Raw genomic sequence first — 26846 nt, 5'->3', positions numbered from 1 at the left:
GATTCAATGAAGAGTGCAGGAGGACATGCCTGGAGCAGTACTGGGTATACCTAGATATGAGGTGTCAAACTGGAGAAGCAACAAAACTAGATTACTTTTGTACCAAACTGCATAATTAATCAAGTGATAAACAGGGTTAAGCAATTTTGCGACCAATGGATCAGATGGAAGCTTATCAGTTGAGCCATGTTCAAGTTACTAGAGGAGTTACTACAAACCCATCCTCAATGATGGGAGAACTAAGCACATCAGCGCAAAATACAAGGCTGAAGCATTTGCAACAATCTTCAGCCAGATGTGCCAAGTGATGATCGGTCACAGCCTTCTCCAAAGGTCCCAGCATCATAGATGCCTTTTTTCGGCTGATTGAATCACTCTGCGTGACGTCAAGAAATGCCTGAAGGTACTGGGAATCATCCAATAACTTTCCATCAATAGTATTAACGTGTGCTTGAGAAATTTGCAACAGCCAAAGCCATCTGTTCTAATACAGCCACATCAGTGGCATAATGTGGAATATTGCCTAGAGATATCCTGTACACAGAAGGCTGGACAAATCCAACCTGATCAATTATTGCCCCATCAGCCTACTTCCAATTTTCCGTAAAGTGATGGAAGGGGTCATCAACTGTACAATCAAACAGCACTCGCTCTGCAGTAACCTGCTGAATGATTTTGTTGCAGTCTGGATTCAAACATGAACAAAAAACAGTGGAATTATGGAGGTGAGGTGAGATTGACAGCTTTTGATGTTAAAATTGCTAAAACCAGATCAGAGACTAGAAATTCTACCTCTTACCTCCTCAAAGCTTCTCCACAACTCAAGAAAATGATGGAATACTCCTCACTTTGTAGGAGCTGCACTCATCCAGGCAACGCTTAAGCTTGACACCATCCAGGACAAAGAAGCCTGCTTTATTAACACAACATCAGTGACAGTAGTAGCAGCAGTGTGTAACATCTACAGGATGTACTCTGGAAATTCACCACTAAAGGTCAGGTACATGGGAGCATTGCCAGTTATAAGTTCTCCTCCAAGCTGCTCACCATCCTGCTTTGGAAATGTGTTGTTGTTCCTTTAGTGTTATTGTATCAAAATCTTAGAACTCCCTCATATGGCTCTATTTACACCAAACAGCTGATAGCTGATAACCCGGACAGTAATTTGGAACGGACAATATATGTTGTTTGAATCAATGACAGTGATATCAGATGAAATTTTTTAAAAACTACACATTCTTACGATACTAATTAATTAACACCTCAAGCACTTTTCATAGTTAATGAAGTAGAGTAACTTTCTTTGAAAAGAACCACAATAGTAGCTGAACATCTCGTGTATTATTAATTCTATCTCATCACATTTTACAAATTTAGTTTAAACCTGGTAAAGGCCGTTAAAATATCATTTAAAATCCTTTTACTTTAAATGCAACTTGTCCTGGCAGCCTATTCTTTTGAATTGTACATCACATCCTCAAAGGTGATTTAATACACCAAGTTACCTGAAAAAGTGTTGACGTGGTAGCCGTTTAATTGGATGTTTTAAATGTAAACTGAGTGAGCGGATAGGTCAGGAGCTGCTTATTGGTTGGGGAATTGGCGCTGATGCCTTTGCCTGGGCCTTAGTGAAAATGAACAAACCCAACCTCTTTCTTCAGGTTGACTGCTGCATCTCTTTATCAGATTTTTTTTCAATTTAGATAATGAAACAGACTATTTAATGAAGTTAATATTTTCTTTGCGAATGTTGTACTGAATATTGAAGAGTTGGCTGGCTGCAGGAGACACTGATTTTCTTCAATAACATTCCTCCTGATAATTAGTGAAGTCAGTTTGAACCAATCCCTTCGACAGATTTCTTCGTTTATTTTTCTGTTTGAACATAAAAATCACGATATTTCCAAAACGCCTTGTCTTTGTTTTCCGTTGAATTTTAAACTGCTCATGGGGAAGAAGCTACTTTTTCGAGTGTTCGAAAAGCAATCGTCTTTTGATTTAAATCAGAAAAACGGCGGGGAGGATGTTTGAAATTTGAAAATGGGTCGCCATTTTTGTGCGGGGCAAAAATCTCGAAGCGGCTCCGTTTGCGTGAGCCGCAGTGGATTTCAGTCGCCATCTTTCTGAGGGGTTAAGTGCAGTCGTTGGCCTCACCGGACCGCCACCTTTGTGCGGGGCGAGTACACCTCCAATGGCCGAGTCAGTACAGGCGACAGTAACTCTCCACCATCCGGGAGAGGGGCAAAGCGCTCGGTTGCCATCTTGGTGAGGACAAAAGCATAAACAAAACGGTCGTTGCAAAAGAACGGGCCGTTTTTTTAAAAAAAAAATAGAAATAAGTATCGGCACCCTCCAGCATACCGCCCACCTGATGGCTTTCCCGGCAGAGTTGCTGTTTTGAGTTTTGAATTCCGCATTTGTTTTGTTTTTGTTTGAATGTGCCTCGCGCAGAGTCCGTTGGGTGACGGTGTTTCCGGTCGGGGGCGGGCTGAGGGAAAGAGGCGGTGGAGCGGGAGCGGTGGCTGCAGAGACAGAAACGGGCAGGGAGGCATTGAGAGAGCAGGACTAAGGTAAGTGAGACGGAGAGTTGAAAGTTGCAATGCGAGCAGCGCACGCACTCGTGTGTAAAGCCGGTCCGTCCGTCCTCGCGGTCAAGGGTCCAGTTTCCCTGCGGCTACGAGCCTGATTTTGGCAGCGCCATTTTGTAGTTGTGTTTTTAAAAAAAAATCTCGGGGCACCTCATTTTATTCAAGAAAGTACCTCGGAAACGTTTAAAGTATAGTTCGAATCGAGCGGATTGATTATCGTACGGAGCTGTGTGTGAATTTCAGCCCCATTGGTGGAGGCGCTGCGATCTCGGATTTGCGCCGAATCGTTGCTTTGAATGAACGCGTTTGTGTTCGTTTATTCAGGGTTGGTACTGAGCATGCGCTACTCACCCCGACTGGGGGGAGGACTCAATCCCATCTGCAGCTCCCAAGGCTCTTTTCCCCTCCCCCCGTCGTCCTCCGCCACCCCCCCACCACCCCCCCGTTCCCCTTGTCTCTCTTCCCCCCCCCCACCCCCCCGTTCCCCTTGTCTCTCTTCCCCCCCCCCACCCCCCCGTTCCCACCCCACCCCACCCCACCCCCCCGTTCCCCTTGTCTCTCTTCCCCCCCCCACCCCCCCGTTCCCACCCCACCCCACCCCACCGTTCCCCTTGTCTCTCTTCTCCCCCCCCAGCCCCCCATTCCCCCTGTCTCTCTTCTCCCCCCCCCAGCCCCCCATTCCCCCTGTCTCTCTTCCCCCCCCCAGCCCCCCATTCCCCCTCCCAGCCCCCCATTCCCCCTGTCTCTTCTCCCCCCCACCCACCCCCGTTCCCCCTGTCTCTTCTCCCCCCCACCCACCCCCGTTCCCCCTGTCTCTTCTCCCCCCCACCCACCCACCCCCGTTCCCCCTGTCTCTTCTCCCACCCACCCACCCCCGTTCCCCCTGTCTCTTCTCCCCCCCACCCACCCACCCCCGTTCCCCCTGTCTCTTCTCCCCCCCACCCACCCCCGTTCCCCCTGTCTCTTCTCCCCCCCACCCACCCCCGTTCCCCCTGTCTCTTCTCCCCCCCACCCACCCCCGTTCCCCCTGTCTCTTCTCCCCCCCACCCACCCCCGTTCCCCCTGTCTCTTCTCCCCCCCACCCACCCCCGTTCCCCCTGTCTCTTCTCCCCCCCACCCACCCCCGTTCCCCCTGTCTCTTCTCCCCCCCACCCACCCCCGTTCCCCCTGTCTCTTCTCCCCCCCACCCACCCCCGTTCCCCCTGTCTCTTCTCCCCCCCACCCACCCCCGTTCCCCCTGTCTCTTCTCCCCCCCACCCACCCCCGTTCCCCCTGTCTCTTCTCCCCCCCACCCACCCCCGTTCCCCCTGTCTCTTCTCCCCCCCACCCACCCCCGTTCCCCCTGTCTCTTCTCCCCCCCACCCACCCCCGTTCCCCCTGTCTCTTCTCCCCCCCACCCACCCCCGTTCCCCCTGTCTCTTCTCCCCCCCACCCACCCCCGTTCCCCCTGTCTCTTCTCCCCCCCACCCACCCCCGTTCCCCCTGTCTCTTCTCCCCCCCACCCACCCCCGTTCCCCCTGTCTCTTCTCCCCCCCACCCACCCCCGTTCCCCCTGTCTCTTCTCCCCCCCACCCACCCCCGTTCCCCCTGTCTCTTCTCCCCCCCACCCACCCCCGTTCCCCCTGTCTCTTCTCCCCCCCACCCACCCCCGTTCCCCCTGTCTCTTCCCCCCCCCCCACCCCCCCCCCCCGTTACCCCCCCCCCGTTCCCCCCCCCCGTTCCCCCTGTCTCTTCCCCCTCCCACCCACCCCCGTTCCCCCTCCCCACCCACCCCCCCCGTTCCCCCTCCCCACCCACCCCCCCCCGTTCCCCCTCCCCACCCACCCCCCCCCGTTCCCCCTCCCCACCCACCCCCCCCGTTCCCCCTCCCCACCCACCCCCCCCGTTCCCCCTCCCCACCCACCCCCCCCGTTCCCCCTCCCCACCCACCCCCCCCGTTCCCCCTCCCCACCCACCCCCCCGTTCCCCCTCCCCACCCACCCCCCCCCGTTCCCCCTCCCCACCCACCCCCCCCGTTCCCCCTCCCCACCCACCCCCCCCCCCCCGTTCCCCCTCCCCCCCCGTTCCCCCTCCCCACCCCCCCCCCCCGTTCCCCCTCCCCACCCACCCCCCCCCCGTTCCCCCTCCCCACCCACCCCCCCCCCGTTCCCCCTCCCCACCCACCCCCCCGTTCCCCCTCCCCACCCACCCCCCCCGTTCCCCCTCCCCACCCACCCCCCCGTTCCCCCTCCCCACCCACCCCCCCCCGTTCCCCCTCCCCACCCACCCCCCCCGTTCCCCCTCCCCACCCACCCCCCCCCGTTCCCCCCTCCCCACCCACCCACCCCTCCCCACCCACCCCCCCCGTTCCCCCTCCCCACCCCACCCACCCCCCCGTTCCCCCTCCCCACCCCACCCACCCCCCCGTTCCCCCTCCCCACCCCACCCACCCCCCCGTTCCCCCTCCCCACCCCACCCACCCCCCCGTTCCCCCTCCCCACCCCACCCACCCCCCCGTTCCCCCTCCCCACCCACCCCCCCGTTCCCCCTCCCCACCCACCCCCCCGTTCCCCCTCCCCACCCCCCCCCCCCGTCCCCCTTGTTTTCCCCCCCCCCCGTCCCCCTTGTTTTCCCCCCCCGTCCCCCTTGTTTTCCCCCCCCCCGTCCCCCTTGTTTTCCCCCCCCCGTCCCCCCTGTTCCCCCCCCCCCCCCCCGTCCCCCCTGTTTCCCCCCCGTCCCCCCTGGTTCCCCCCCCCCCCGTCACCCCTGTTTTCCCCCCCCCCGTCCCCCTTGTTTCTTCCCCTCCTCTCCAGTCCCCCCCCCCCCGTTTCCCCCCCAGTGCCCCCCCCCCGTTTCCCCCCCAGTCCCCCCCCCCCGTTTCCCCCCCAGTCCCCCCCCCTGTTTCCCCCCAGTCTCCCCCCCCTGTTTCCCCCCAGTCCCCCCCCTGTTTCCCCCCAGTCCCCCCCCCTGTTTCCCCCCAGTTCCCCCCCTGTTTCCCCCCCTCCCGTTTCCCCCCAGTTTCCCCCCCCCCCGTTTCCCCCCAGTCCCCCCCCCCCCCCAGTCCTCCCCCTCCCCCTCCCGTTCCCCCCCAGTCCTTCCCCCCCAGTCCCCCCAGTCCTCCCCCCCCCCCCCCCCCAGTCCTTCCCCCCCCCCCCCCAGTCCTTCCCCCCCCCCCAGTCCTTCCCCCCCCCCCCCAGTCCTTCCCCCCCCCCCCCAGTCCTTCCCCCCCCCCCCAGTCCTTCCCCCCCCCCCCAGTCCTTCCCCCCCCCCCCAGTCCTTCCCCCCCCCCCCCCCAGTCCTTCCCCCCCCCCCAGTCCTTCCCCCCCCCCCAGTCCTTCCCCCCCCCCCCCCAGTCCTTCCCCCCCCCCCAGTCCTTCCCCCCCCAGTCCTCCCCGCCCCCCAGTCCTCCCCGCCCCCGCAGTCCTCCCCGCCCCCCAGTCCTCCCCCCCCCCCCCCCCCAGTCCTCCTTCGTTCCCCCCTTCGTTCCCCCTCGTTCCCCCCTTCGTTCCCCCCCACCCCGTCCCCCTTCGTTCCCCCCCCCACCCCGTCCCCCTTGTTCCCCCCCACCCCGTCCCCCTTGTTCCCCCCCCACCCCGTCCCCCTTGTTCCCCCCCCACCCCGTCCCCCTTGTTCCCCCCCCCACCCCGTCCCCCTTGTTCCCCCCCCCACCCCGTCCCCCTTGTTCCCCCCCCACCCCGTCCCCCTTGTTCCCCCCCCACCCCGTCCCCCTTGTTCCCCCCCCACCCCGTCCCCCTTGTTTCCCCCCCCCCCCCCCCGTCCCCTCCCTCTGTTCTCCCCCCCCCCCCCCCCCCCCAGCCTCGGCCTCGCCCACCCCACCCCCCCAACCCAACCTGTGGACTTCACAGGTTTTTTTTTGACGCTTGACCCCATATTCTTCGTAATTCAAAAGTTATTAGGCAAGTTTGTGCAAGTGTTTTTTGTGGGGAAGGTATTGAATATATTTGCTTGATTAGGTATTGTATCTATAAGGGCTATATGCCATTGGCTGCAACTGGGTGAAGATCTGTTTATGCTTTCCACAGCCTTCATGCTCTGGGACACATGAACTGCCTTTTAGTATTCAAGAACATTAAGCAGGTGGTCTTTCAATTTTTGATTAAACATCATATTTAAAGGCTTTAGTGTCATAATTGTCATAAACTTTCTGTTGAGTTTTGGTACTCACTTGTGTATAGCTGCAAGTATGATCCTATAACCTGTTAGCACTTGACATTTTTATCTAATTTCAGTAAGCTATGAATTCAGTAAGTAAATCTGAAGTTAATTTAAAAATTCGATCATCTAGTACATATACACACAGATTGATACTGAATTCTATTTGCAAAAATGGTTATGAGAAGTTTGGCAAATTTGTCATAATTTTACTGATACATGTCCCACGTTTTACAATCTTTTTGAAAGGTCAGTCTAAAGTCTTGTTAACTCTTTAATTATCACATCAAAAGACACCAACTGGATAGGCTGGGACTTTTTTCACTGGAACTTAGGAGTTTGAGGGGTTACCTTACAGAGGCTTATAAAATTATGAGGAGTACAGATAAGATAAATCGCAGGTGGCTTTTTCCTCGGGTGGGGGATTTCAGGACCAGGGGGAATATTTTTAAGATGAGAGGAGAAAGATTTTAAAAAGACATGAGGGACAAATTTGTTTTATACAGAGTTGTTAGTGTGTGGAATGAACATCCAGAGAAAGTGGTGGACGTTGGCTCAGTTACAACATTTGAAAGACATTTGGCTAAGTCCATGGCTAAGTCCATGGCTAAGTCCATGGCTAAGTCCATGGCTAAGTCCATGGCTAAGTCCATGGCTAAGTCCATGGCTAAGTCCATGGCTAAGTCCATGGCTAAGTCCATGGCTAAGTCCATGGCTAAGTCCATGGCTAAGTCCATGGCTAAGTCCATGGCTAAGTCCATGGCTAAGTCCATGGCTAAGTCCATGGCTAAGTCCATGGCTAAGTCCATGGCTAAGTCCATGGCTAAGTCCATGGCTAAGTCCATGGCTAAGTCCATGGCTAAGTCCATGGCTAAGTCCATGGCTAAGTCCATGGCTAAGTCCATGGCTAAGTCCATGGCTAAGTCCATGGCTAAGTCCATGGCTAAGTCATGTTTGGAGGGATATGGGCCATGTGCAGGCAGGTGGCACTAGTTTAGTTTGGGATTATGGTCGATATGGATTTGTTGGGAGAAGAATAATATTTTGGTGTTCTATGACCGTAACTATAATTGTATGGTTCAGACTGATTGAATAAGTTTAAATGTTTGATCAACTTTTGTTAGACTTTGTACCTGAAAAATCTCTAGTGCAGCAATCTTTCTACTTCAGTTATATTGCATCTACTGAAACTGGAAGTGAGCTTTCTGTGCAGTAATCTACTTATTACTGGGCAGTTGTGAACCAAAGTATCCAAACCCTTCCGTCAGATTGTTTGGTGAATTTCATGTTATCTGCTAATAGTATTTGGTTCAAACTATTTTATATAGTCTCTTTAACAGATCATTGAGTACCACATTGAAGACATGCCTATTCGACGGAATGCAAGTCCTTCTGCACAGGACACACCTGTGAAAAACAAGCCTACTACAGGTACCAATTATATTGAAATCTTGCTTCCAAAATGTGGGATATACAGTGAATTGCAAGCAGTGGTTCAGGCAGACTATGATCTTCTAGATGGTATCAAGCTTCCAAAGTGTTTGATTGCCCCTATTTTCATGCATGCTGAGTATTTCATCATATTTCGGACTTGGGCCCGGGCATGTTGGTGAGCAGATGTCATGCTCATAGAAACACAGGATCAGGAGTTGGCCGTTCAGCCCCTCAAACCTACTGCAACATTGTAGATCAATTTCATTTTTTTGGGCTATCCTTATTTCCCTTGATGCGATTATTATTCAGAAATCTTGTCAATTTCTGTCTTGGAGCATATCCACTTTCTGAGCTTCCCCACAGCCCTCTAGGGTAAAGAATCCAAAGACTGACTCTTCCTTCAATGAAGAAATACCACCTCACCTCAGACTGAAATGGCAAACCCCTTATTTTTATTTGTATAATGTGGGCAAGGGCAAGTAATTTCAGCGTTTGGCCACTGTTAATTACCTAGTTGTCATTGGTAGAGGACCTGTCAATGACAGTTCTGTTTAATGTCAGACCATTTACCTGGATTGTCCCTTATTTAAGATGGCGGTTATGTTGCAAATATTACCTAGAAACCTTGGTTTTAATGAGAAAAGTACCTAATTTGTGCATTAATCCAAGTTAGCAATAAGATTTATTTTACCATTTCTCTCTTCATAACCTGTGGGTGTTCACTGATTATATCTCAACTATAATCCAACCTAAGCATGGCAGTGCCATAGACACAGCTGGACAGCTCCAATGTTTATGTGCTCTCAACTGAAATGTGTGGTGTGTCCCTAAGGCAGCATGAATTAGAGCTTGTTTCACAGGCAGCAGATTCCTGTGGTCTGCACTTACATTTATAAGATTTGCTCAGAGTTCACTTCTCTTTTCTCTGTGAGAAGATGCTGATGTGACATCAGAAGAATCCGTGTCAGCAGAGGAGGAACCTGAAAATGACACTTCAACCCAGGAGGAGGAAAAGAAAGAAGCAGAAAAAAGTGGAGATGAAGAGAAAGAAACCAAATCACCAGAGGAACCTAAAAAGGAGTAAGTATGAGTGTGGTGATTGGCAAGTGTTTACATACACATTTTATTGATAGTGTAATAAGGTATCCAATAACAGGAGAAGAAGGATGATGACTGGGATAGTTTCATCTAGCCAGCATTGAAAGTCCTGAAGGCTGTTCTGTCTGTCTGGTGCCAAGATTCAAGATATCTCATCTGGGATGCAGAGGTATTTGGAGTGGAAAAGGAAAGGTCCAGTTGTCATGATCCAAGTAAGAACCAAAAATATAGGTAAAAAGAGGAAAGTGTGATTCTGCTGAGGGAGTATGAACAGCTAGGGGCTAAATTAAAAAGCAGTACCAAGAATGTAATGATCTCCAGATTACTTGAGCCACAGGCTATTTGGCATAGGGTCAATGGCATTAAACAGGCAAACTCATGGGCTCGAAGATTAGTGTGGGAAAAATGGGTTTGAATTCATGGGACCTTGGCAACAGTAATGAGGAAAGAGGAAGATATTCTGACGGAAAGGGCTGTATGAAACCATGCTGGGACTAGAGTCCTGATGAATCGCATAACTAGGGCTGGAGATACAGCATTAAACTAAACAGTAGAAAGTGGGCTCAGTTGCAAAGAAAATAATGAATAAAGGTATGGAAAGGGCTTAGTAGAGGTTATTAAAGCTTCCAGAACAAGTTATAGGACAGAACAGGACTGAAAGTGGAGTCGCAAGTAGACAGGGCCGTGAAGAAGGTTTTTGGCACACTGGCTTTCGTCAGTCAGGGCATTGAGTAAAGTAGTTGGGAAGTTATGTTGCAGTTGTCCAGGACATTGTGAGGCCACACTTGGAATATTGTGTTCAGTTTTGGTCAGCTTGCTATAGGAAGGATGTTATTAAATTGGACAGAGTGTACAACAAACTTACAAGAATGTTACGAGGACTCAAGGGTCTGAGTTATAGGACGAGGTTGGACAAGCTAGGACTTTTTTTTTCTTTAGAGTGTAAGAGGCTGAGGGAAGATCTTAGAGAAGTGTATAAGGTCATGAGAGACATGGATAGAGTGAATACACTCAGTCTTTTTCCCAGGAGTTGGAGAATCGAAGACTAGAGGGCATCACTTTAGGTTTAGAGGGGAAGGAATAAAACAGAAGCTTTTAAAGATGGGCAGCTTTTTTTATAAGAGGGTAGTACATCTATGGAATGAACTGCCAGCGGAAATAGTTGACATAGTTACATTAACAACATTTAAAAGGCATTTGGACAAGTACAGTGAATAGGCAAGGTTTAAAAGGATATGGGCTAAGTGCAGGGAAGTAGACTTAGCATGCATGGACATTTTGGTCAGCGTGGACCAGTTTGAGCCAAAGGGCTGTAGGACTCTGACTCTGAGTATGGAAAGGCTCAGGAATGTAACTCCGGGCACTGCAGGTACGGGGGCAATCAATGCAGGACTGAGGGTGTTGCACAAAATAAAGTAAATGAGCTTCTAACACTTTTTTTGAAGTTGGTAGGTATGATGTGGGTATTGCAGAGATGTGGCTACAAAGGGATCAGGACTGCGAACTAAATATCCAAGGATATGTGTCCTATCAAAAGCACAAGCAGATGGGGAGAGGGGGCATTGTTGCCTTGTTAGTAAGAAATGAAATTAAATTGATAGCGAGAAGTGGTAGAGGTGGAAGGTATAGAATCTGTGTGGGTTAAGTTGAGGAACCGCAAAGGAAAAAAGGCCCTAATAGGAATCATGTACATGTCTCCTGGTGATAATCAGGATGTGAAGAATTTAAAGCAGGAAGTGAATAAAGTTTGTAGGAAAGGGACTATTACAATGATCATGGGGGACTTCAATACGCAAGTGGTTTGGGGAATTCAAGTTGGTAGCGAATCCCAAGAAAAGGAGTTTGTGGAATGTCGACAAGTGGATTCTTTGGAGCAGCTTGTGATAAACCCCAGTAGGGAACAGGCAGTTCTGGATTTGATGTGTAATGAGGCAGACTTGATTAGGGAACTTAAAAGCGAAGGCACCTTGATTCAGATATAATTGTAATGACATACATGAGAGGGGAACTGGCCAGAATTGAGTGGAAAGGATGCCTAACAGGGAAGATGGTGGAGCAGCAACAGCAGGAGATTCTGGGGGTAATTTGGGAGGAAAAGCAAAAATTCATTCCTAGGAAGAGGAAACATGCAAAGGGGAGGATGAAGCAACTAATTCTGCCAAGGGTAGTCTGGGACAAAATAAAAACAAAAAGAAAAAGCATACAGTGTGGTGACAATGACAGGGAAATCTTCAAACACCAGAAGGCAATCTTTTTAATAAACCTAGGTGTAGTGGTGTGAAGATGAAATATGACATTAAGTAAGCTAGCAATATTTTTAAAAATTGCAAGAAATATAAAAAGTAAGATAGACTGGGCATTGGAGCACTGGAAAATGAGGCTGGAGAAGTAGTAATGGGGAAACAAATTATGGAGGAACTGAATAGGTACCTTGCATTAGTTTTCTCAGTGGAAAACACCAGCAGCAAACAGGAACTTCAAGAATTGGGGACAGAGATGAGTGTAGTGCCATCATAAGGAGAATGTACTGAGGAAACTGAAAGATTTAAATGTGGATAAGCCACCTGGACATGATGGACCACACCCAGTATTCTGAAGAGATAGCTGAGGAGATTGTGGGGTACTGGTGGTGATCTTTCAGGAATCACTGGAATTGGGGAGGGACCCAGAGGTCTGGAAAATGACTAATGCATCACCCCTGTTTAAGAAGGGTGGGAAGCAGCAGACAGAACTATAGGCCAATTAGCGTGACCTCAGACATTGGTAAGATTTTAGAATCCATTATTAGGGATGAGATTGTGGTCAAATAGGGCTGAGTCAGAATAGCTTTGTCAAGGGGAGGCCACTTCTAACAAATCTGTTGGAATGTTTTCAAGAAATGACTAGCAAGTTAAAGAAAGGAGAGTCAGTGGACACGATCTGTTTGGATTTCCATAAATCCTTTGACAAAGTGCCAAGCAGGGAGACTACCAAATAAGATAAAAGTCTGTAGTGTTAGGGGTAAGGTGCTGATATGGACAGAGGATTGGCTGATTGGCAGAAGGCACAGAGTGGGGATAAAGGGGTCTTTTGCAGGATGGCAGCCAGTGACTAGTGGAGTTCTGCTGAGGTCAGTGTTAGAACGACAACTATTTGCATTATACACTAATGATCTGGACAAAGGAACTGAGGGCATTGTTGCTAAGTTTGTAGATGCCACAAAGAAAGGGGGAGTCTATCCTACTTTTTATATTTCTTAAAAACTCTTGCAATTTTAAAAAATATTGCTAGCTTACTTAACGTAAGTTTCATCTTCACATCACTCCACCTAGGTTTACTAATGTTGAGGAATGGGAAGGCTGGAGAAAATCTTGGACAGGCTTGGAAAGTAGGCCAGGAAGTGACAGATGGAATATTATGTTGAAAGAATAGAGGCACAGACTATCTTATGAAAAGGAAAAGGCTTCCACAGGGGTTTAAGAATCCTAGCTCAGGATTCTTTTAAAGTTAACGTGCAGATTAAGTTGGCAGTGTGGGAGGCAAATGCAGTGTTGGCATTTATTTGAAGCGGGATAGAATATAAGAGGAGAGATGTCCTGCTGAGGCTGTGTAAGGCTCTTGTCAGACTTCATTTGGAAATTTGAGAGGAGTTGTGGCCTCTGTATCTAAGGAAGGATATAGTGGCATTGAATGGGATCCAGAGGAGGTTTGCAACAGTGACCCTGGGGGTGAACGGCATATTAGTTGAGGAGCACCTCCACCTATCTTGGAGGACTATGGATCTGTACTCTATGGAATTTAGAAGGATGAGGGAGATGGGAGGATCTCATTGAAACTTAGAGAATAATGAGAGGCCTTGGTAGAGTGGTTGTGGAGCAGGTGTTTTCACGAGTAGGTGAGACGAGAACCTGGGGCACAGCTTCAGAATGAAGGGGCAGCCTTTAGAACAGAGGTAAAAATGAATTTCTTCAGAGGGTTGGTGAATCCATGAAACTCATGCCTATGGAGGCCAAGTCTTGTGTGTATTCAAGACAGGAAAGTAGGTTCTTGATTAGTAAGTGTTTCATAGGTTATGGGGAGAAGGCAGGAGACTGGGGTTCAGAAGCATTTCAGCTATGATCACTTGAGCAGACTTGATGGGCTGAATGGCTTAATTCTGTTCCTAATCTTGTGAGCTAACTTGTTTTCACAGATCAGACTCTAATCACTGCAGCCATGGTATTGGTTCAAGTAGAATAGAAATTTCCAGACTTTTGAATATTTTCAGTTATGATATTCCTCAGTTCCACGTTTTTTAATGAAGCAAAACTACATTTTCTCTTTAATACAGTTTTCCCCATTGTTCTTCCAAAATGGGTAGATCAAGGTGAATGAACGGGAGTATCAGGACAAAAGACAAGATGGAGCAAATAAGAAAGAAAATGAGCATGGAAAGTAGAGGGAATTTGGGGGTAAAGCAGAAAAATAGGGTTGTGAAAAGTTGCTGCTGAGAATAGAAATTTTACATTGCATAGGACTGGTTTTGTTCTCTTTAAGCAACTAAAAGCAACTAATTGCAGCATTTAAATGTTGGAAGCTAATAAAAGCTTACAGGTCCATACTAAAAGAAATAATGTTTCAGATGAGATGAGAATATCATCAATTTCTAAAACAGCATATCTAATTTGCATTACTCTCATATCCTCCTCCTGGAGCCCAGCAATCTCAGTTGAAACTGATAATAAGCATTAGTTGAACAAGGGTAGTTGTGAATAAAATCATTTTCAGGCCAAGTCAGTGAGGGATCTGGTAACCAGTTTAACGTGCAAATATTTCGTGCTTCAGACCTGTAAATGCTCCAACTGTTGAGATTTTGCAAGGTTGCTGGTAGTGTTATTATTGCTAGAGTATTAATTCGAAGACCCAGGTAATATTCTGGGTACCTTGTTTCAAATTCAGATATGGCAAATGGTGAAATTTTGAATTCAATAAAAATCTGGAATTAAGAGTCCAGTGATGAAGTGACAATCAGCAAAACCCATCTGGTTCACAAAAGAGTCATACAGCATGGAAAAAGTCCCTTCAGTCCAAACTGTCTGTGCCAACCAGATATCCTAAACAGATCCAGTCATATTTGCCAGTATTTGGCTCATATCCCTGTAAGCCCTTCCTATATATACCTATTTTAAATATTGTAATTGTACCTGCTTCTCCACCACCTCTGGCGCCTCATTCCATACATGCATCATCATCTACATGAAAAACCTCTGGTTCCTTTTTGACTTTACTCCTCTCACCTTAAACCTATGCCCTCTAGTTTTGCGCTCCCCTACCCTGAGAAAAAGAGCTTAGCAATTTACCCTTTCCATGTCCTTCATGACTTTATCAACCTCTCTAACGCCACCCCTCGGCCACCTACACTCCTGGGGAAAACAGCCCAGCCTATTCAGTCTCTTCATATAGCTTGCACCCTCGAATCCTGGCAACATCCTAGTAAATCTTTTCTAAACCCTAAACTACAATCTTTACCTGATCTGGCCAGTACATGGATCCAGATCCAGAGTAATAGTTGACTTTTTAACTGTCCCATGAAATGACCTAGCAAGTCACTCAGTTGTAATAGTTGCTAGAAAGTCTCAAAGAATGTCAAGAATCATTGCATTTAGCATCAAGGGGCCTTGGCAAAACGAGTCAACAGGAATCCGGGTGGAAAGCTCTCCACTGATTGGAGTCATTCCAGATAGTATCCGAGGTTAAGCATCTTCAACTGCTTCAACCTTCCCTCCGTTACCAAGTTAGAAGTGGCCATGTTCACAATGACTGCATAATGTTTAACAATATTCGTGACTCCTCAGATATTGAAGTAGTTAATGTCCAAACGTAGTGAGATACGGACAATGTCCAGGCTTGTGCTGAAAAGTGGCAAGAAACATTCACCACACAAATGCCAGGCAATAACTATCCCCAATAAGAGACAATATAACCATCACCCCTTGACAGTTGGTAACATTATTCATCACTATTCCCCCTTATCAACATCCTTGGAGATACCGTTGACTAGAAACTAAGCTGAACTGCACTACCCAGACAAGAGCAGGTCACAGGCTAGAAAGCCTGCAGCAAGTAACACCCCTCTTGACCCCCCAGTGCGTGTCCACAATTAATAAGGCAGAAATCAGGAGTGTTATGGAATACTCTCCACCTGTTTGGATGAATGCAGCTCCAGTAATACTCCAGAGACCTGACACCATCCAGGGCAAAGCAGCTACATGCGCTCCTGACGCTCAGCAGCAGCCTAGTGTACCATCTGCAAAATGCACTGCAGAAAATCATCGAAGCTCCTTAGACAGTACCTTCCAAACTGACACAACTTCCGTCTGAAAAAACAGTACAACAGATACATGGTAGTATCGCCATCTGCAATTTTGCCTCCAAGCCACTCAACATCCTGATTGGCAATATACTGTTGTTCTTTCGGTGTTGTAGGGTCAAAACCCTGGAATTCCATCCTTCATGGCATTGTGGATCTACTGACGGCATTGTGGATCTACTGACAGCGCGTTGCCTGCACTGGCTCAAGATGACACTATTTCAAGGGCAACTAAGAATGACCAATAATTGCTGGCCCAGACAGTGACACCCACATTCTGAATGAATAAAACAAAATCCCCAACATAGCTACATTTATAGTTCTATAGTGAAACTGGTGTCCTCCAAGTTGAGTTCTAGCATTGTCATGTTTTGAACAGTATATTGAATCTGAACACAGTAACAAATGTTTCAAATTGTAATCTGAGCTATTTACCTATTACAGTAAAGTGGAGGTTTTGCACTATTGGTGTTTTCCCATTGAGGTGTTGAACTATGTTCTTGTCTGCCCCTTCCCAAGGTTGTGATGTTAAATCTGAAGGAATATAAAGCTCTCCTAATGTTCTGATTTAAATGGTCACTCTTTTCAATTAAGGTAATGACTTAATAAACATGAAGCATTTTGTAGCATTCAAAAAGGTTATGGTTTTTCCAGAAAATGTTAGTGTGAACAGTGCTTAAGTGTTATTTGTGACTCTTGTTATAGAGAAAAGGAACCATCCAAGGATAAGAAGATTAAAAAGACCATTCCATCTTGGGCTACGTTGTCTGCTAGCCAACTGGCTCGAGTACAGAAGAATTCTCAGATCAGTGCTACTACACGACCAAAAATGGATGCTATTGTCATTGAAGCGATTAAGGTACGGAAAAATGTCTATTATAGATGTTGCGAGCTTTTCAAGTTTCGTTAAGCTTTCTCACTGCATCTCAAGCAACTATATCTTTTGGCTGCTGTGAAAGTTCAGATCACACAAATAAAGATTTCACTTTTTGTTTAAACAAACCGATCTTTGAATATGTTTAAAACTCATTCTGGTGATGGAACTCCCCATAACTTGTTAATCTGAAAGTGTTGACACCGTGATAGCACGCTTATCTCTTAAGTTAGATGGTCATGAATTCAAACCCTGGAGATTTATGCACTTGATCCAGTGAGAAGAAGCAGATAGTTTGGAGACTAGATTCTCAAACATGGAGCCAAAATTAGTAATAAATGCTGATAGATGAACAATTAGAATAAAGGAGCATTTGACCGGAAATCTTCAAATAGTAGAGACTACACCTGTGGATTTTGATGACACTTTTAGCATTTAAATAGATGGGTAACAGTACAACCTTTGAGGGGGTTCCTCAATAACTAGCTTCAAGCAATAGATAGGACACCGGCAGCTGAGCTTTGTTATAAAGTGTAAAGGACAGCAGTCACCTCCACAGGAGCATTTGATGAGTTCACTTTTGATGTGAGAACGACTTCTATAAGGATTTTCAGCAGCAAATAATTAACATGAGGATGGGTAATGTAACGATTGTGGAAATAGTTCTTGAGATGAGTGTACAAGATGGGAAACTCTGGTCATTAAGGAATGTCAGAGCCTGGGGTAGTGCGAAGGGTTGAATTTGGTGGCAGCAGTTAATGACTGGTCAGTAACGAGGTTTTTGGTTTGGTCAATAATTGAAGTCTCTTGACAAATGTACCATAGCTTGAAGTTGTTCCTGGTGGCTTATATGCCAGCTTCTATTAAGTGCTTCTCAAGATACTTCAGTATTTGAGCTCTGCTGCCACTGTAGATAACTGAAGCTGAATTCTATTTTGTGATTTTTAACTGATGAATTGGTAGGGGAGATGGGTGCAGGTTGTGTTGAAGTAAGCATGTGAAGGTTGAGGAGGACTGTTTTTAACCACCTTAACAAAAGAAGACTGAATTAGATGGGAACAGAGAAATCTTGAGGCCTCTGAGGTATTGTATTCCTTGCAAATTAATGCAGACCCTGAGCTTAACGCTACAGAGTTCAGGAACTATCTATATGAAGGAATTAATACTTTCCGTGTAAGTTGCGGCTTTAAGTTTAATGAAATAATGTTTTTGGGGTTATTGATGAATTCTGATTCTGCTCATTTGGGAGTCTGAATATCCATATATCAGTCCCAGTGCAGTCATATGACATCTTTGAATGAAATTTAATTTGGTTTATATTGCAACATTCTCCATCTCGATATTTTATGTTTTACAACCAAGGCTTCTTTTGAACCATTGTCGATACTGAAGTTGTAAAATTCACCACCTAGTTAGTCTTTCAGATTGAAATAATAAGTGTGACCTAATACACTGTTTTTTGAGGTGACGTTGCAAGATAGTGCTGACCAAAGGTATTGGGAAACCTCCCCTTCTGTATGCCTCTGAATAATGCAGCATTCCCTCTCTGTTGTGCTGAAGTAGAGTCTCCATTTTATTCAAATTTTTCAGTTTGGACTTGAAACTATGCTATCTGACTCTTGTAAGAAAGCCGTGCCTGAACTAAGACACAACTTTGCCATTAAGAATAAAGAAGTGTAGAACATATTCCAAGCAATTGATGCAGATTCAAAATGAGGAATTTACTCCAGCCATAGGCAAAGAGGTGATTGCAGCAGTCTGATCACCTTGAACTTCTTATTCGTTCATAGGATGAGTGTGTTGCTGGCCAGCATTTATTGTCCATCGCTAAGTCCCCTGAAGAAGGTGGTGGTGGTGAGCTGCCTTCTTGAAATGCTACAATCTTTGGATGTCTAAGGACACCCACAGTGCTGTTCAGGAGTGTCAAGATTGTGACCCAACACAGTGAAACAATGGTGACGTAGTTCCAAGTCAGGATGGTATGTTGTTCAGAAGGGAACTTTGAGGTAATGCATCCACTGCCCTTGCCCTTCTAGGTGGTTGAGGTTACTAGTTTGGAAATTGTTGTCAAAGGATTCTTAGCAAATTGCTGCAGTGCATCTTATACACATTTAGTAGCTACAGCAAGCATTTTCCCAATTTAAAAGCGAAGATGTTGCATCTGAGTGTTAGCATCATGATGTACAAATCTTAAATGTTTACCTAATATGTGGCTTGCTGCTATATTGTTATTAGTCATTTATGGCAGCACTTGCAATTATTGCTATCAATTAAGTAATTTGGTTCCAATACTATCATTTTTGTAGAGCGATTATTGTAATGAGCTGTTTCAAATCCACAACTGGAAAATAAACATTTTTAAAGTACTGTATATTTTTTATCAGGCTTGTTTTCAGAAGTCTGGTGCTTCCGTTGTTGCCATTCGAAAATATATCATTAACAAGTATCCGTCACTGGAACTGGAGCGCAGAGGATATATCTTGAAGCAAGCCTTAAAACGGGAGATGCAACGTGGTGCTATCAAACAGGTAATTGTTATTTTCTGGGTTGCCCCTAAATACATTGAAAATAAAGTAAAATGTAGATACTATCTGATAATTAGAACTGGATTCCAATTCCACTATGTAGTTAGTATATGGTGAAGTTTAAATGCACCCCAGAAAAGTGAAATCTCTATTTCGTGGAGTAAATTTGCTTCATAAAATATGTATAGCTACATTTTTATATTACATACAGTACGGAGAACTAAGATACAGCTACTGCATGACTAATTGACCAACTAGGTAAATTGCATATTTGGACAAACTAATGAAGAGAAGGTTGAGAGCTTATGTAAGTACAATAGTTAAAATTCCATAGGGAGTCATTAATGGGAAATTTATGACAAGCTATTTCATCTTGTCTAAAACAGCAGAATCTGAGGACATATCCTTTGGATGAAGGGAAGTAATCTTGGAAACATTTTCAATGAGAGTGAGCAAGCCATCTATAGAACAGGCTTTCTGGAGGGATGGTCGAAATTGTTAGTATTGATTGATTGAAAATTAGCCAAATGCTGTGCCTGAGGATGCACTTGGTAGCTCAAGCTCTATTCTGCCAGTAATGGTATTCACTGTTTTGACGAGTAAATGTCTGAATTTTGGTAAAACCTTTGTTCAGCTATGCTGAAATAGTGATCACAAGGGGTTTTTTTTGTGAATTGTCAGAAAGGTTTATGAGGACCTTTTCCCCAGTGCTGAGCGAATATAAGTATTCTCCATCCTCATTATCCCCTGATTTACTATCCAAGACCCATTTACTTGTGAAGTTAACCTCAGACCCCCATCTCTCAATTTTCCTATTGTCTCATCTAGTCTCCGTCAGTAAACATTGTGCAGTCCTTCATGATATATAGGATACATCTGTGGAATTGTGGTTAAATAATGACCAAAATCGGTGAGTGGCGAAAATTGTCTCTGTATTCAGCAGCCGCAGTAGCACAATTCAAGCTGGTGATGGAATCCCAAAATACTGTTCTTACAGTAGCTTCTTTATACACACTTCTTAGATATGTTAAAATTCTATCACTATGGTGTTACATTGTTTTGCCTATTGCTTGGGTAAACGGGAGATGGTCTAAACATTTGTTATATGGTGGCTGTTAACTTCTGATGGGATTAAACGTCTGTCCAGTCTGTTTGCATAATTAAGAGGTGTTAGTCCTTTTGTCTTTTAAGTTAGCAAATGTTAAGTAAAACTACTAGGCCTATATGCTCTAAATAAGTTTGAAATTCATATATGTACTTAATAAAAGAATAAAGCATATTAAACTGATTACTGCAGCTGGGTTGTGAGATTTGTTTACTGTTTGCTAGTGAGAGTTTCATTCATTAATACGATTTCATGGAAGCACTGCTTTGACAATAAAGGGGGCAGTGGCCCTGTTCAGTGCTTTTACTAGTTGGGTAAACTGCTGTTCCAAAATCTATTCAGGTCTTGAGAAATGGTTGGTAAGTTTTCAGTTTTTGGTGGGTCGTGGAAATAGTCGGGAGGGTATTGTTGAATAGGTTAGTAATCTTGGATACTTATTCAGAGGTAGCTTTTGATGTAAATAGGTCTGATTAAGGGTTGAAGGTGTGAAGGAGCAGTAATGTGTATGGAAGTAATGTTTTAATTTAATCTATCCTGCATGACAAAAATGTGGTTTAATGAATAAAAAATGCATTATAGTAAACAACAGGTTACTAAAGTGTAATGAATGAATGGGAGCGTGATATTAATGTTTATAGTGAACTGGTGAATGAGTTGTAAAGACACCTATAACAGCTCATGTCTGAGCAATGTATTTAACAAGTATGTACTAGTTAAGGAAATTGTTTGATGTTCTGCAATCTATTCAGTCCTGAGAGACGTTCGGTAAGGGCTGATTTAATATTATAATCTTTCCGTAGTTTCAGGTGGATCCTGAAGACACTCTGGTGGTGAGGGTGTTGTTTCTGAATAGATTGGTAGTCTTTGATATTTATTCAGAAGTAGCTTTTGCTGTAAATAGGTCTGATAAAGGTTGAAGGTGTGAAGTTGCAGTAATGTGTATGGAAGTAATATTTTAACTTAAAATCACAACGCCAGGTTATAGTCCAACAAGTTTATTTGGAAGTACTAGCTTTTGGAGCGCTGCTGCTCCTCCAGTCCACCACCAGCACCTCCACCTCCTGTTTTAATTTAGTCTATCTTGCAACAGTAAAATGCACTACAAAAATGCTCATTATAGTAAACAACGGGTAACTAAAGGGTTATGAATGAATGGGAACATAGTGCTAATGAATACAGCAAACTGCTGAGTGAGTAGAGATACCAATAATACAATATCTCTCAGTCCCTCTCTTTTGATTCTCCTGAGACCCTTCAAAGAGGATCACTCAATTCTTATCCTAGCTCAAATATACCACTTGGGTCTTTTAGATGATGGAGGGGCTTGCAGGGATATGGCTCACAGTTGGGACTAGTATGTACTTTTAACAGTTAATTGGCAACTGCACTTTACAAAAAGAGAATGTCCATTTGATGTAGGAGATGTGAATCCTTGACAGACAACTGGATATTAGCCATATCTGGTATGGTCCTTCCCACTTTGCACCCAAGAGTTCATTATAGATCTTTTTCACAAGAACCCACTTGCTTGGTACAATGTTGTGACCTCCCTCTGACGGGTCCTTCCATGCAGCCGATACCTGTGAGGAAGCAGAACTTGCAGCACTTGTCAGTACGATGATATGACATTTGCCATTCTGTAAATCTGTTGTCTAGGGTAGAGATATTGGCCTGCCTGTGTTGGGGATAGTCCTGACACATTACACAAAATTATTTGTAATAACAGGGGCCAGGGCATTCTCTCCTGGTATTTAGCCAGTCGCTCTTTCAAGTTCTGATTCATTATTTCCTCTTGCCCCAATGAATCCGGATGATAAGGTCCGATCAGTCCTTCCAAAGTCATGGGTAACGCCAAAAGGGTAGCAGGAGTCTGTAAATATTGGTAGACTGATCCTCTGCTGTTCTGCAGGCTTCAGTCAGAACCTGTCTTTACTGCCCATGTGATGTTGTAGTTAATATACATTCTCTACTTATCTTTTGCATAGGCCACGCCAGGCTTTTGTAAGTGCTGTGGATTTTTATCGAAGTCCCTTTTTCCTATTTGGCGCAAGATGGAGGTATTCCTGTAAAAATCATGGGTTCCATTTTTAGTAACCCACAATCATCCTTGTTTTTAACCCAGATGGGGTGATCTTTTAATTTTTTCCTATGTAGGGTTCTGATGGACCATGTTAACTGTCTACTGTTGAAATGTAAAGATGAATTCAGTTGGGTGAGGATATCCATTTTGGCAAGTGGCTGGGCTACAGGTCCTACCCATAGACAGGTTACGAACTTAGCGCCAAATGCAGTGTGTATGGGTTTGGTCATCTTAATTTGGTCATCTATCAGCTCCTGCTTCACATGTTGTCCTCACTGACCCATCTAGCGGGAGTTTGGTCTCATACTGTGGGGTAGTCGCATCAATTCTGCTGTGTCCAGGTCACTCACCCTCATGGTCACGTACAGTTGATTTCCTCTCTGCTGTCATAAAGCATTAGGAGATAGAGGGACACTGGGTGGGTTCTTTCTGTTTTTTTTTGTCAACTTTAGCAGCTCTTGCTGCTGGGAGATTTTTTTTAAACTGTTCTAGGAGATTTAGTCTTACTCCCAGTTTCTGAGTCTCCTCTTCCTCCATGGGACAACATTTCCCCTTTGCCAGCACTCCCTGGCCCAGTATCCGTCCTTCCCACAGAAGTGACACCTCCCTGGATCTGGGTCTTTATCTTGGGTCTTTCTAGGGTTATTGAGGGTCTGTCCTATTTGTACTACCTGTAGGGCTTGCAGTTTGGCATCCATATCTCAGTCAAGCTAGCAGACTTGGTCAACCAGTTCATAATAATTAGTCCCCCTCTGGTCTCAGTCCTGTTTGGTCAGCTTGAACATTTTAGTAAGCTCAGATTTATGTTCAGCCACAAAAGCAGTCTTAAGGCTGTAATCACAGCCTTCAAAATCTCTTGTCGTCTTGTGCATTTGGAACTCTATTATTTCCAGATCGTCCTAAACCTTATATTCTGGGACTTAAGTGGGTTTTTGACAGCGAGCTGTGACTTTTGTTCAGTCGGTCTTATGCAGACTATACCCATGTAACCAGTGTTTTATTGCTGTCCAGCCAGCTTTTGCAGGTCCTACTGTTACTCTCCTAGAGCACTTTTGGCTGCCTCATGAAGAAGGCGTCCTTCTCTCTTAGTCACATTCATGGTCTGAATATGTACCCCATCCCAAGAATGGAGCATGTAGATTTCCCTGAACTGGTCTAGGCTTTCCCATGTTGTCTTGGCCCCTTCTTTGGCTGAGGCATTTTTTAGACATGTTTCCAGGGGTCGCAGGCCCATGCACAGTGTGCATTACAGTCCGTTTTACCAGAACAGTCACCTCTATGGCATTCTCTAATCTTTGCCTTACTACTTTCCCCAGAATTGTTTCATGTTATCTTGGGTCCACTATCCTTGAGGCATATTATACTGCTGCCTGATTTTGGTTAGGGTCTTTCCTAATAACAGTACTTCAAGCAGGTTCTGTAACTCAGTTGCATTTGTTCATCGGTTATGTCAGGAGGGGCCAGCCCACCTTCGGATGTCGTAGGCAGTTACCTGGTGTCACTCATGGTTGCCTGAATTCATGCGTTGTGGGTAGTTTCCTGCCATAGGCTATTTCAGCCAATTTGGAATGCTCATGGTCTGGATATGAGGGATTTGAAAACATGGCCAACTCTCAAAAGGTTCAGGACTGATTCTGGGGCTAGATCACAACGCTAAGAAGGCAACTTCTTACCTTGGAAGAACTGTCAGTGATTGGTCAGTTTGGATGGTGTCCCCAGCGATCCTGCCAACTGTGCCAAGTTGTAGGATTATATTCAAATGATGATTGTAGTCAGTGAGTGGCGAAAATTGTCTTTTTATTCAGCAACCGCAGTAGCACAATTCAAGGTGGCAAGAGAATTCTGAAATACAGTTCTTACCGTAGCTGTTTTATACACAGTTCTTACATATAGAATTTTACTATCATTATGGTGTTACATTGTTTATCTATTGTACACAAAGGTTTGTGTGACTTCTGTCCTGGGGAAACAGGAGATGGTTTAAACATTTGTTAAATGGTGTTACGTCTGATGGGATTAAGTGTCTGTCTGGTCTGCTTGTATAATTAAGAGGTAGCCATGCTGGTATTGAACTGGGGTCGACAAAGTTAAAAATTCCCAAGATAACTTAAGGTTTTATTTAAGTGGCATCTCCGTTCAGACAGAGCATTAAAGATGTGATATACATACCTTTGTCTCAGGAATGTGACTTGAAGATGTTTTGGGATTTACATATTAATGGATCTAAGCTTGCAACTAAAAGATAAAAGATTTAACAGCAATCTAGGTTTGTTCAACATGTCAGATCAGTTGTATGACACTATGATCTTTTGCTATAAGTTCTGTGATCTATGATCCTGCTCCACTAGCTACCTGATAAAGGGCCAGTGCTCTGAAAACTTGTACTTCCAAAGTAAACCTGTTGGACTATAACCTGGTGTTGAGATTTTTCAATTAAGTGTTAGTACTTTTGTCTTGTAAGTTAGTACATGTTAAGTAAAACTATTAGGTCTATATGCTTTAAATAAGTTTGAAATCATAAATGTACTTAATAAAAAGAGTAAACAATATTAAACCAATTACCACAGCCAGGTCGTGAGATTTGTGTTTGCTATTTGCTGGTGTGAGTTTCTTTCATCCAGGCAATTTCGTGGAAGCACTGCTTTGACAGTAAAGGGGACAGTGGCCTTGTTTAATGTATTTACTAGTTGGTTAAACTGTTTGTTCCAAAATCTGTTCAGGTCCTGAGAGATGGTTGGTAAGGGCTGATCAATATTATAATCTTTTCATAGTTTTGGGTGAGTCGTGGAAACAGTCGGGAGGGTATTGTTGAATAGGTTAGTAATCTTTGATATTTATTCAGAGGTAGCTTTTGATTTAAATAGGTCTGATTAAGGGTTGAAGATGTGAAGGAGCAGTAATGATTATGGAAGTAATGTTTTAATTTAGTCTATCCTGCAGCAGTAAAATGCACGACAAAAACATGGTTTAATGAATGAAAAATGCATTTTCATAAACAACAGGTTACTAAAGTGTAATGAATGAGTGAGAACATGATATTTATGAATATAGTGAGCTGGTGAGTTGTAAAGACACATATCCCATGTCTGAGAATATTTTGGTTATCCACGGGAAGTCCATGGTTATCTTCCTCTAAGATAGTGAGAACTGATTATATGCAAGTGCTGAAAGATATTACTGTTTAGCTTTGTTTCAACAGGTGCACAGTATACTGCCTGTACATGATATGCAATAATCCTAAGTGTGTCCTTTCCAGGTGAAGGGAAAAGGTGCTTCGGGAAGTTTTGTTGTTGCGTCAAATGCAGGAAAACCAGCAAATAAATCGAAACAGGACAAAAAGGTAAAAGAAATGTTTGCAACAAGTCTAACGATAGTATTAAAGATGTCTTCCATTTCCCATTGCCCAGTTTTCCACCAGTTTTGCAAATAACTCTGACATTCCAGGAGATTGAGGCGCAAGATATTAGAAAAACAGAGTTTGCTTCAGAGTAGTCAGCATGCCCTTCTTCATGAGATCATGCCTCTCAAATTTGTTGGGAGTTCTTTGAAGTGACCAGGAAAGCGGTTGAGGTATGCCTCAGGGCTCGTTGCTGGGCACATTCCTGTTTGTTACCTATATCAGTGATTTGGATGAGAATATACAAGGCATGAGTAGTAAGTTTGCAGATGACACTAAATAGGTGGTATCATGGACCGTGAGGAAAGTTATCAAATTACAGCAGGATCTTGATCCACTGAGGAAGCGGACCAAGAAATGACACATGCAGTTTAATATATATATAAGTGACGTCTTGCATTTTGGAAAGTCAAATCAAGGTAGGAGCTTCATGGCGAATGGCAAGGCCTTAAGGAGTGTAGTGGAACAGAGGGTCCTTGGAGTTTAGGTGCATGGTTCTCTGAAAGTGGAGTCAGAGGTAGACAGGGCAGTGAAGAAGGCTTATGGCACTCCGGCCTTCATCAGTCAGAGCATTGAGTATAGAAGTTGGGAAGGTATGTTGCAGTTGTACAGGACTTTGGTGAGGCCGCACTTGGAGTATTATGTTCTGTTTCAGTCACCTTTTTCTATAGGAAGGATGTTATTAAACTGGAAAGAATGCAGAAGAAATTTACAAAGATGTTGTCAGGACTTAAGGGTCTGAGTTGTAAGGAGAGGTTAGACAAACTATGAATTTTTTTCTTTAGCACATAGGCAACTGAGGAGTGATCTTAATGTATAAATTTGAGAAGCATTGATAGGGTGAATGCATTCATTCATTCTTTTTCCTAGGAGTTGAGGAATCGAAGACCAGAAAGAATCGGTTTAAGGTTAGAAGAGAAAGAATGAAAGGGAACCTGTGGGCAACTTTTTTTTTGACAGGTATACACTTGAAATGAGCTGCCAGCAGAAGTGTCTGAGGCAGTAACATTAACATAATTTAAAAGACATGGAAAAAATGGCCATGCTAAATTGCCCATAGTGTTCAGGAATGTGTAGCTTAGGTGCATTAGTTGGGGTAAATGTAGAATAATAGGGGAGAAGAATGGCTCTGCGTGGATTACTCTTCAGAGCGTCGGTGTTGACCTTTTGGGCCAAATGGCCTGTTTGCACACAGTAGCGATTCTATTAAATACATGGATGGGAAATGTTTAGAAGGACTTGAGCCAAGTGCAGGGAAATGGCTT

The 26846-nt window shown here is 45.1% G+C and overlaps 1 protein-coding gene across 2 annotated transcripts in view; it reads left to right on the top strand.

The window, feature by feature from the left end:
• Positions 1 to 2445: 2445 nt before the first annotated feature.
• hp1bp3 (heterochromatin protein 1, binding protein 3) overlaps positions 2446 to 26846 on the top strand; it is a 34765-nt gene continuing 10364 nt past the window's right edge. The window contains exons 1-6 of one of the 2 annotated variants that reach the window (XM_072586758.1): positions 2446 to 2570; positions 8069 to 8171; positions 9110 to 9254; positions 16306 to 16459; positions 18859 to 19002; positions 25441 to 25524. In XM_072586758.1, coding sequence (XP_072442859.1) covers positions 8105 to 8171; positions 9110 to 9254; positions 16306 to 16459; positions 18859 to 19002; positions 25441 to 25524 — 594 coding nt within the window. In that variant the 5' untranslated portion in view covers positions 2446 to 2570; positions 8069 to 8104. The remainder of the gene's footprint in view (positions 2571 to 8068; positions 8172 to 9109; positions 9255 to 16305; positions 16460 to 18858; positions 19003 to 25440; positions 25525 to 26846) is intronic. The other variant, XM_072586759.1, reaches the window with a different exon arrangement.

Source organism: Chiloscyllium punctatum, chromosome 16 (genome assembly GCF_047496795.1).
Source record: "Chiloscyllium punctatum isolate Juve2018m chromosome 16, sChiPun1.3, whole genome shotgun sequence".
In the NCBI taxonomy this organism is placed as follows: Eukaryota; Metazoa; Chordata; class Chondrichthyes; order Orectolobiformes; family Hemiscylliidae; genus Chiloscyllium; species Chiloscyllium punctatum.
The sequence above is the reverse complement of the archived record's forward strand: the minus strand, read 5'-3'. Positions and strand labels throughout refer to the sequence as shown.